Source organism: Limulus polyphemus, unplaced genomic scaffold (assembly GCF_000517525.1).
Source record: "Limulus polyphemus unplaced genomic scaffold, Limulus_polyphemus-2.1.2 Scaffold2327, whole genome shotgun sequence".
Taxonomy (NCBI): Eukaryota; Metazoa; Arthropoda; class Merostomata; order Xiphosura; family Limulidae; genus Limulus; species Limulus polyphemus.
In genome coordinates this window covers 186893-198783 of record NW_013667937.1, presented here as the reverse complement: position 1 = coordinate 198783, position 11891 = coordinate 186893, and the positions used below count along the sequence as shown (strand labels likewise).

The following is an 11891-nucleotide window of genomic DNA, read 5'->3' as shown; positions in this document are numbered from 1 at the left end:
TTGTATAGAGCCAAATTCCTTGTTACGTAACAGGTTCTTTAAGCTTTGATAGACCGCGAGATTCAAGTTCAGAGCATTCAGTACACTTCACAGTATACTAATAATTTTGACGATATTGACCCCGGCTTTAAAGATGATCAAATAAAGTTTGTTCTCTCTATTTATGATACTTTGCACCCCTCAATTGAAATCTAATGTTGATAACTTACAGACTAAATATATGAAATTATCAGATAATCTTCGGTTATCTTCGATACTTTGTACTTCCTACACTTTTACAAACGAGTTTTTTTTGGTTTTCAGAAGTCATCATTAAAACTTCATGAATCATGTAACAGTAAATCCACAGTCATACAGTTACATTTTCAAATCATTTCAAATCTATTTTTCTATTTAGGTTGTGGAGCTCCTAAACAGATGCACGTGTCCTTCACAGTTCCCTATGATTAGAGTTTCAGAAGGAAAATATCGCATTGGAGATACGAAAATCCTCATATTTGTCAGAGTGAGTTTTATTGCCATCTAGTAGCAAAAAATAGAAACTAATTCTTATTTGTAAACACATTCTAGTTATAGAGTTGTTGCAAACTAACGAAAATAAATATATCTAAAAAAAAACACCTTTCACTTCATATTATTAAGCGTAAAGCTGATCCGTACTCTATCTTTGCTGTGACCACAGCAGGGATTAAACTCTGAATTTTACTGCTGAGCCACCTGGAGGCTTTTCTGATGTCCAACAAATACTTACTTATGGAGTATTACACATGTCCGGTAATGATAGCTAAGGATGTCAACTTTGTATTGATGTACGTTGGACAGTGATAACTAGACTTTGTATGTTTTTAAACTATTCACAAGTATGAGTAGCCTATAAGTGATTCATACTTTCCACAATTTTATTGTTCTCCGGTGGATCATCGGTAAGTTTACGGATTCTAAAATACAGGGTTCGATTCCTCGCGCTCTGAAAATTTTAATGAATTATTTTATCTCTAATATTTTATTGATTTTCAATGTAAAGAATACGAAAGACATCTTAAATTGAGTTAGCAAGTATAAACATACATGCTTCTACAATTAAAAAGAAAACACCTTTACAAACAGTGGTGCACCTGTTGGCTTTGTGCGGATTTCTACATGACGTACGAGCCTGCCGTGCAAGTTGCCCCGCCCAAAAATCCTTGTATGCAATCCAAAGCCGTATTTCCGGCCAGTATTTAAAAGGTGGAAATATGAAATAAAAGTCTATTTCACGCCAAAAAACAGATGCTTGTGAGAAGAAAAAATACTAGTTATTCATTTTATACATATTTGCTGGAAACTTTAAATCATTCTGTAAGTTGAAAGGATATTTTTTTCATACCCCCCAGTAGCACAGCGGTATGTCTGCGGACTTACAACGCTAGAATCCGGGTTTCGATACCCGTGGTGGTCAGAGCACAGATAGCCCATCGTGTAGCTTTGTGCTTAACTTAAAAAACAAAACAAACAAAAACAATTTCTTTCATTCTTTTTTTTTTTAATTTATCAGAAATTACGACATAATAGAATTGAGTCTGTTTAAGTCATTATCAATGATTTCTGATGAAAGTAATCTGCCTTACAGAGATCAGAATTGGCAATTAACTTGGTAAACAATATAATTAATGTAATAATATCAGCCCAATCAGGAGTGTCCAATGTCCTGATTCATGTATTCAGGCCCCTCAGTGGCACAGCGGTATGTCTGCGGACTTACAACGCTAGAATCCAGGTTTCAATACCTGTGGTGGGCAGAGCGAAGATAGTCCATTGTGTAGTTTTCTGCTTAATTACAAACAAACAATCATGTGTTCGGAGCCTGGCATGGCCTGGTGGTTAGGGCACTCAACACGCAATCTGCGAGTTGCGGGTTCGAATCCCGTATATTAAGTAAAAATCAGCAAACAAGCTCTATAGAAATGCCTCTGGGGACCATGGAGAATATCTATTCAATGATAAAAAAATCTACATTTAGATCCAAGTTGTTTCCTTTCCGAGGTTTCTCTAACAGTCACGTGTGTTCAAACCAAATAACCCAGAGAACAATGGAACCCGGAAACTACTTTTCCTGTGCGTTATGCGTACAATAACTGACAACGAACAGGACATTTCATTATGGATAAGGTTGTTTAGGGTTACAAACACTATTTGTCGGGCATAAAGAAATATTTAAACAATAATAACTTTGGATACAAATATAAACTCAGGAGAATGTGCATGATGTCTTGGTTTGTTGAAGTTCGCGCAAAGCTGCTCGAAGACCATCTACGCAAGCTGTCACTAATTTAGCAGTGACCGACTAGAGGGAAGACAGCTAATCAACAACACCCACCGCCAACTCTTAGGTTACTTTTTACCAACGAATAAGTTGTTATTGTTTAATTAAGCAAAGCCACATTAGGTTATCTGCTGTGTCAACCGCGGGGAATCGAACCCCTGATTTTAGCGTTGTAAATCTGTAGACTTACCGCTGTCCCACCGGGTGACCCAACGAATAGCTAAATTGGCTATCACGTTATAACGCCCCTACGACTGAAATGCTGGATATGTTCGGTGGTGAGATTTGAACCCTCGACCCACACATTGCGAGTCGAGCGCCGTAAACCACCAGGCCATGCCAAGCCTATGTTTCAATCCTACAGGTTCAACATTAGTTTATATACTAACATACGAGTCGCCTCTGTGTCCGAGGTCACATGACTGCAATGTCTCAAAATCAACGTTGTGTCACATCCTGCAGCGTTGACGATCTCACAACGCCAGTATTTTGAAGTGAAACATATAGAAGAGGTGAATTGTTACGAAATATATGAAAGTAAATTATCGAAATTACCCTACAAATACATACAAATCTAAACACACAACTACTTGGTCCCAATGAATTACATAAGAAACTCCTGGAAATTCTGTCTGACAAATAGTATTTTATCTTTTTTTTTCTATCATTATAAAAGCCATGAAGTGTTTACCAAAATTCTTGATTTTTAAACAGTTATATACAATAATGAAAATTAAGGGACTCCTTCGTTTTTAAATAACAAAATATGTCTGTATAAAAAGGAAGTTAACGAACAACATCATGTAGTTCAGGGGTACAATGCTGACGTTCTGATAAATTTCACCTCAAAATTATATTGTTTCCATACGTTTATGAGCTTTCCAAACACACTTTTCTAAACTGTTTATGCACCAACTTATTTGTAGATTCATGACTTTGTTCAGGGTTGAAATTCTGTCGGTACTCACCGGTACTGAGTATCGGAACTCAGTATTAAGGCGGTACTAGTACCGGGATTTATTTGAGCTGCTTTTTCGGATGCGCGTGCGTTCCATTGTTCTGTCAGAAAGCATTTATTCACTGACACTCAAATTGTCGTTTTTTTATGATTACACGTAAATTTTTTCTTTTTCAAAAACAGGTCTACTTCATCCATTTGAGTACCTCAATTTATTTTGTTTTGAAAATGTTTCCTCTGTCTTTGTTAGTTAAAGACTCATAAATAATTCGAATCCCCGTCCCACCAAACATGCTCGCCCTTTCAGCCGTGGGGGCGTTATAATGTGACGGTCAATCCCACTATTCGTTGGTAAAATAGTAGCCCAAGAGTTGGCGGTGGGTGGTGATGACTAGTTGCCTTCCCTCTAGTCTTACGCTGCTAAATTAGGGACGGCTAGCGCAGATAGCCCTCGTGTAGCTTTGCACGAAATTCAAAACAAACATAAATAATTCAAACATAAATACCATCAATATTCCATTTATTCTCACAAATTATTGCTGAGCTCCCTTGCGTAATTCACACACACACAAATTATTGCTGAGCTCCCTTGCATATTTCACACACACACACACAAATGAACAATTTCACTCAATGTTTTGGGCCAGTTCTTTAAACTGTTGTAAAACACAAAAACTTAAAATATACGGATCCATGGGCGAACTTGTTTGTTTTGAATTTCGCGCTAGCCGTCCATGATTTAGCAGTGTAAGACTAGAGGGAAGGCAGCTAGTCATCACCACCCATCGCCAACTCTTGGTCTACTCTTTTACCAACGAATAGTGAAATTGACCGTCACATTATAAAACTCCAACGACTGAAAGGGCGAGAATGTTTGGTGGGACGGGGATTCGAACCTGCGACCCGCAGATTGCGAGTGGAGCGCCCCATGGGCGAACTGCCTATAACAGCGTGGGGATTCGAACCTGCCACCCACAGATTGCGAGTGGAGCGCCCCATGGGCGAACTGCCTATAACAGCGTGGGGATTCGAACCTGCGACCCACAGATTGCGAGTGGAGCGTTAAATGGAATCATTGTTACGTAATTTTAATTAAGTCTTGAATCCCCCCCCTCGAAAAGGCTATGGCTAAATCACCCTCCCCTCTTCCCAGTCCGCCCCTTAGGGATCTTACCTGTAGTGAACTGAAAATAAGGCGATGATTTGTGAATTAAGATGGAGATATGAAACACTTCAACTTCAACTTTTTCGTTGCTTTTGGAGCTGATAAAAATACAGTATTTCACAAACTAGCGCATGTGCACATCGAGAAAACTTGTCTCCCAAAGTTATAGTTTATTTAACTTGGTAATCAGGTCTACAAAACGAAGTATATCGGCATTTTTTGTTCATATTTTTATAACTTTATTTTCATTTTCTTAGATTCTACGCAATCACGTGATGGTGAGGGTGGGAGGAGGCTGGGACACGCTGGAACATTACTTAGACAAACATGATCCTTGTCAGTGTCGAGTGGGTAAGTGCTACCATCATGTTTAGGTTAACAGATGACCCATTACTAGTGTCGAGTACGTAAGTAAGAGTGCTGAACTGTGGTCACGTTGACAATAAAACCTGACCCATTACCAGTGTCGAGTACGTAAGTAAGAGTGCTGAACTGTGGTCACGTTGACAATAAAACCTGATCCATTGACAGTGTCGAGTACGTAAGTAAGATTGCTGAACTGTAGTCACGTTGACTGACAATAAAACCTGACCCATTGACAGTGTCGAGTACGTAAGTAAGATTGCTGAACTGTGGTCACGTTGACAGTAAAACCTGACCCATTGACAGTGTCAAGTACATAAGAGTGCTGAACTGTGGTCACGTTGACAATAAAACCTGACCCATTGACAGTGTCAAGTACATAAGAGTGCTGAACTGTGGTCACGTTGACAATAAAACCTGACCCATTGACAGTGTCGAATACATAAGTAAGATTGCTGAACTGTGGTCATGTTTACGACGAAAGCTGACCCATTATCAGTGTCGAGTACGTAAGTAAGAGTACCTGACCATGCCGGCCTGTACTGAATTGGAAACACATCTGTTCATAACTTACTCTCTCGAAATTATATGGGTTCGTATATTGAAACAGTTGTTTTTGTTGGAATTAAATTGTGTAAATTGTAACTGTATATCTTAGACAATGAACACAAAGGTTAAACGGCATACAGTGTAAGAAGAGACGAAATTAATTGCTAATTATTTTGTATTTGTAGGCTAAATCACAGCATAAAATTGTAAATCATGATCATTATTTTCCAGTGTTTTGATTTTAGCAGGGGTTGGATGTACAAAATCTTGTGCAATTTGGTTTAATATCTTAAAACTGTGTAGTTTAACTATAAACTAAAGACACTAACATAATAGATATGAAACTAGATTGTCTGATCAAATATACTGATGCAAATCAAACATATTCGGTTCACGTTCAATTAAACAATGATTTAAATAGCGCGTGAGAAAATATGCACTAAAACAAGCACGAGATCGTGCATTTTACAGTGTAACTTATAACTTTAAATAAAGCACCCCAGTAGTTAAATAATATCAGGGTTAAGAACACTGTACTGAAAATAAATGAAACATTCCTATGACGTTCAGTAATGCAGTGAACTCGCATGAAATATATCGTACGCTTTACTGTTAGTTTAATCTTCTAAATAATTATTTTCCAGGTATTCAAATATCTTGCTTAAAACTGTACCAACAAATATTTTATTTTCGCAATTAATGGCAAGTATTGAGCGCGTCCGTATTAATACTTGGCTTTCAAACATATCCCTTATCAACAAATAAAGCTTTCTTCACGTATTATCCCAAGACCATGTAAACTGTACACTACAAGCTATGAAGTATTTTTTTTTTTTACATTTCTGGAGATAAAAGTCATCAAGTCATGGATTGTTACATCCGCTTCTAATTGTTAAACACAAACATTTCCGGAATGTTAGGTTATTATTCTGATTTATTGATAATTTAACGTATTTTATGCATAATATAAATTTTGCTGTATGTATTGAAAAACTACTGTTTTTATAAAACGTCCTTACCTCTAATATTGTAGAACTAAATTACTGTCGAAGGTTAAGAAAACAGAATATATTTTCTTGTAAATAAGTACACGCCAATACTGGGTTAGTAAGGTGCAAGATGTCCAAGTAAAGGAATGGTATCCAATTGTAAAGGACGTCTAGTTTTTCTGTTGTTTCCTGCATTCGTTCCTAGATGCCGTTTTAACATTTATTTATCATTGCCCCGAGGTGAGCTAAATATCGGGTTATCTGTGTTACCTTTGGTGAAATGTCAATTAGACTTCTTCATATAACCTAAAGCATTATTAATCTGTTTTCCACTTTCTTCGGCAGGCCCTAGACCGCCTTCTTCGGCCAAAGTTACCATGACCCCGGGGAAAGGAGGTTCGTCTAACATGAAAGTCACGTACAACAGGTAAGTTCATACCGTGTATAATATATATATATAGTTTATTCCTGTCGGGAGACGATGCCAAGCGTGCAAAACATTAACATACATAACCTGTAATATTTCTTCCTTAAGTTACGCAGTTCGTAAATTTAGCTCTGTTCAAAGAGCGAATTTATTAACTCTACATCTGCTAACACTCAGCCCTATAGTGGCACAGCGGCAAGTCTGTGTGCTTATAATACTAAAAACCGGGTTTCGATAACCGTGGTGGGCAGAGCACAGATAGCCCATTGTGTAGCTTTGTGCTTAATTACAAACAAACAAACAAACAAACTGCTAACACTCAGCCCTATAGTGGCACAGCGGCAAGTCTGTGTGCTTATAATACTAAAAACCGGGTTTCGATAACCGTGATGGGCAGAGTACAGATAGCCCATTGTATAAGTTTATGCTTAACAAACCAACAAGCTAACATTCACCTATATTCAGCAGGCTCGTGTTTTGGGTTTTTAAATCCGTTGAGAAAAGTTTCTGCTCTACGTGCTCTACGTATTAAGACAACGAAAAAGATTTCGAAATAACTTTTAAAAGCTAAGAAATTATCACCTTTCTGTATCTCATGGAAGAGCCGTGGGGCTTTAACTCTCAAACCCCATACCGATGGAGATACTCCAAGACTGTGCATAGGGTTTATTTTCTGCCAGCGCCCCTGCTGTGTACAGCTTTTATAAGCTTACACTTGCGTTAAAACTATAACATTTGCTGAAATAGTGTTTGTGTTGTAATATATACTTCATTAGTGTGTTTTGAGGTTTATTAAACCTTTAACCTCAGAAAAAAAGAAACAGAATTACAAAAAGTATATAACCATGTGAATATTGATTGAAAATGAATATACCAGACACGCCTTCAGTTGACCAAAGAGATTAACCAAACCAAAAACTAAAGGTTGAAAATTTGCGTTAACATAAAACTTGAAGTAACTAAAATACTTAAAAAATTTAATATGTATATTTTACAGAAAAGCGTTGTTTGTATATGTTTGTGTTTTTGTTCGTCATTCTTCAGGAAGCGTTCTTGTAAAAAGAAGAAAAGTTTCAATACTTCTAGTTGTGAGCTGTCCTGTACACTTTGTAAAACTTAATATTTCCTCTGTTATTGGTTGTCTGGATTTTATAGCAAACACCGCTTCAGAATTTCAAAGAATCTTCCAAGTGTTATTTATAAATCACACATTGCAACAATTCCAAGTGTTATTTATAAATCACACATTGCGACAATTCCAAGTGTTATTTATAAATCACACATTGCAACAATTCCAAGTGTTATTTATAAATCACACATTGCAACAATTCCAAGTGTTATTTATAAATCACATATCGCAACAATTCCAAGTGTTATTTATAAATCACACATTGCGACAATTCCAAGTGTTATTTATAAATCACACATTGCAACAATTCCAAGTGTTATTTATAAATCACACACATTGCAACACTTCCAAGTGTTATTTATAAATCACACATTGCAACAATTCCAAGTGTTATTTATAAATCACACATTGCAACAATTCCAAGTGTTATTTATAAATCACACATTGCAACAATTCCAAGTGTTATTTATAAATCACACATTGCAACAACTTTCCTTATTTTCCTATAGACCTTCAACTTCCACTTCTTCAACATATCGAAGTGGAGTGGACAACAGCCTTCCGACTTCACCACAATCTCGCCGGCGAGTGGTCACCATTACTTCTGGTCAGAAGGGCGTAGGGCCATCTTCTGACACGCGTGACATTCCTCCACGTGAACCGTCAAGAAGCTCTCACTACAGTGATGACTCGTCCGCTTCTAGTACCAGTCTCTACTATTACAGCGAAAGTCCGACCCAAGAGGAGGGCAGGTCAGCAGGATCCTCCAGACCTCAGTTCCAAGTGTCTAACAAATCTTCACGACCACCATCCTTTTCCGCAGACAGCTCTTCCGAATTCTCTGAAGGAGAAAGTCGAGCAGGTCCTCGAATCTCTAGTCAGCCCAGAAAGTTCAGTTCTCGGAAGTTGTACTGCATGTTCGAAAATGGGGAAGAAGCTGGTCATTCTTCCCGTGTGTATTTGTCAGATGGTTGTGACTCTGGCTTTGGCCCCGAATCGTCAGAAACAAGTTCGGTTGTTTCGGGAGATGATCTTAGAAGAACTACAGACTTCCTAAAGTCTAATGTAGAGGAAGGAGTGGAAAATTCTAACAACTCCGCTGCAGATTCGACATTTTCAAATACCAGTACGCCGACTTCTAAATCTGCAAAAAAATCTAAACCAGTGTTAGTAGGGACGCCTGGTAAGAAAACAGCATCGATCATTAACCACAAATCTCAGAGTACCGAAAACTTATATTCGGGAAGGTATACCGAAAAGCTGCAGTTGTACCGCCAGAACAGCTCCAATTCGTCAGTATATAGTCGTAAGAGCCGGAATTCCACAGGAAACTCGGCGAGCTGTACTCCTGGTATTCCTAGAAGTTATTCTCAGACCAGTGACATGGGTGGATTCGGGTCCTCGCTACCAAGAAACTTTCCAAGACGGTTTTCATATAAACCACCAACCGATGTTTGCCCAAAAGTTGACACAGGTTGTAAAACTTGGACATTCAGACAGCGTCCATCTAGAACTTCCATCAGTCCTGATCTGTATCGCTTCTCTTCTGGGGAAAATAGTAACCGTTCTCCTAGCAAATCCACTACAAATCTCAAATCTAAAAGTGCCGAATCAAGCATCTCTTCAAGCCCTCAAAAATTGTCTCCTGCCAAGTCTGTCTCCACAGCTAACAAAATGCAAAAACTGTTGAAAGACATTGATTTAGTTACCGACAGCGAATTTTTTAGTGAAATGCAGAGGTTTATAAACAGCTATCGAGAAAAGGTTGACAAAAAAATACAAGAAGAAGAAGAATTGGAGAACAGCGATAGTGCTTCTTCACCATCAACCATGAGATGCTCTCCAGATTTGGATCGTCCTCCAAGTCAAGGACTCGACCAAAGTCAACAGTCTCCAAAATTTAGACCCAGAAGGGAGAGTCAGGGAGGGTCCACGAAAATTCCAGTACCTGTTTGGTACAACAAGTAATATTCAGAAGTCTTCGTGCACAGTTAATAATTTTTCTATTACGTTAGTACTGTATACTTACGTTTCTGTTTCACTGTACCCAAATACGTCAGTTTTCACCAGTAAGATCAGTTATATGCTGTAGTTAAAGTGCAAGTCTGGTGCCGGGGGTGAGGGCAGAGCCTAATCCACAGTGTCATTCCTCTTACAGAGTTCTGAGTTTTAAAAAAATCATCACTCTAGTTTTATTTTATTTTATACTTTATATTAGAGAAATGAAAGTCTCCATCAGTTTTTGATGAAAACCATGACCTTGGACGACCTTGTGTGAGAAGGTAAAAGGTGCGCTCCAAGATTCGCTTAATTGTGGACAGTCAGTTAGCTGTAATTTCAATCTTGCCTCCACAAACATTCCAATTATTCTATAACATTGTTTCAGCTTCTCTTGTTCCCTTGTTCCATATAGCTAAGGAAGGGGGGCTCCCCTTGGTGATGTCTTAGCTGGGGGGCTGGACCCCACATGGAACCACTCTCACTTATATTTTCTTAACCAAACTGTCCAAAAATATCTGTGGCAGTTCAAACGGAGACTGATTTCATTGAAAAGAAGTGCTGATAATGTGCTATGAAATATTGTCGAGGGTCTATTGCACGTGCAATCACGTTCATTTCACGAAGGTTGTGAATGGAAATAATTTGGAAAATAATTATTATTCTCGAATTCCTTCATCGTCTAAGTTAGCGTTTTTTTTGTAATAAATAGAAAATGCTGTAACTAGTCATTTAATTATGAGTAATTAATCAGTTATTTTAGTACATGTAACGTTTAGAAAATGCCTATGAATTACTTCATTATTTGTAGTTAGCCCATTCTGCTTTTCTCTTAAATTTTGTGATCGTAATTTGAAGAACGTTTTCCAGAAACGGACATGGCCAAATGGTTAGTGTTGCTAGACTGTGGAGCCGAGGATCCGTGTTTTTGCAAATGCACGCTCTTTAACAAAAACAATTATATTTAGGTAGCTAAAAGTGAAACATGGTGGATGATTCAAGGTTGGAAACTTGGATTGTTTTTTCTTAAAAACTGGCGCAATAGTGAAAAAAGGTTATTGTAGTGGACGTACGATTAGAGATGTGAAAAATCATATAACTGTAAGCTTATGCATCGGTTTAAGAGAGAGAAGTATCAAGTTTAAGTGTTATTACTTAACTCTATTCATGTAACATTTTCTTATGCTTATGTTTGATCAAAGTTATCATGGAAACGCATTTGAGAAAATCCAAGGTTTTCTTGGTAACATTACAGTTTCTTATATCGTACCAGAAGTATATCTCGTTTCTTGGAAGATACCCTCATAGTAAGTGCAAAGTTGAGCCGAGAAACCCTAAAACTAACCTGTGATCTCTCTCTCTCTCTCTAGAAGCCTGGTGATTAGGGCTCTCGACTTACAATTTTGTGGGTCGCGAGTTCGAATCCAGTCACCGAACATGCTCGCCCTTTCCGCCATGGGGGTGTTATAATGTGACAGTCAATTCTACTTTTCGTTGGTAAAAGAGTATCTCTCCTCACTTTTCGTTGGTCAGAGAGTAGTCCAAGAGTTGGTGGTGGGTGGTGTTGACTAGCTGTCTTCCCTCTAGTCTATTACTTCTAAATTAGGGACGGCTAGCATAGATAACCCTCGAGTAGCTGTGAGCAAAATTAAAAACAAACAACCTCTCTCTAGAATACGAAACTTGAATTAAAAGTGTTTTTGTACTTCTTAACATGAACTAAAAGTGTATCTGTACTCCTTAACATGAACCACAGGTATTTCTATACTCCTTAACATGAACTAAAATTGTTTCTGTACTCCTTAACATGAACTAAAAGTGTTTCTGTACTCCTTAACATGAACCACAGGTATTTCTATACTCCTTAATATGAACTAAAAGTGTTTCTGTACTCCTTAACATGAACTAAAAGTGTTTCTGTACTCCTTAACATGAACTAAAAGTGTTTCTGTACTCCTTAACACGAACTAAAAGTGTTCTGTACTCCTTAACATAGTAACTAAAAGTGTTT

General features: G+C 37.8%; 1 protein-coding gene across 1 annotated transcript; it reads left to right on the top strand.

The window, feature by feature from the left end:
• The first annotated feature begins 379 nt into the window (after positions 1–379).
• LOC106466625 (GAS2-like protein pickled eggs) lies at positions 380–11348 on the top strand. The gene is made up of 4 exons (XM_022394673.1): positions 380–505; positions 4683–4776; positions 6672–6753; positions 8392–11348. The coding sequence occupies exons 1-4, from the start codon at positions 443–445 to the stop codon at positions 9848–9850; spliced, it is 1698 nt and encodes a 565-aa protein (XP_022250381.1). The 5' UTR covers positions 380–442; the 3' UTR covers positions 9851–11348.
• The last annotated feature ends 543 nt before the right edge of the window (positions 11349–11891 follow it).

Excerpts from the sequence above, each read along its gene's own strand:
- LOC106466625 (XM_022394673.1), top strand. The coding sequence starts at position 443 with ATGATTAGAGTTTCAGAAGGAAAATATCGCATTGGAGATACGAAAATC. Across the intron at positions 506-4,682 it reads AAATCCTCATATTTGTCAGA|ATTCTACGCAATCACGTGAT; the intron begins GTGAGTTTTATT and ends TCATTTTCTTAG. Across the intron at positions 6,754-8,391 it reads ATGAAAGTCACGTACAACAG|ACCTTCAACTTCCACTTCTT; the intron begins GTAAGTTCATAC and ends ATTTTCCTATAG.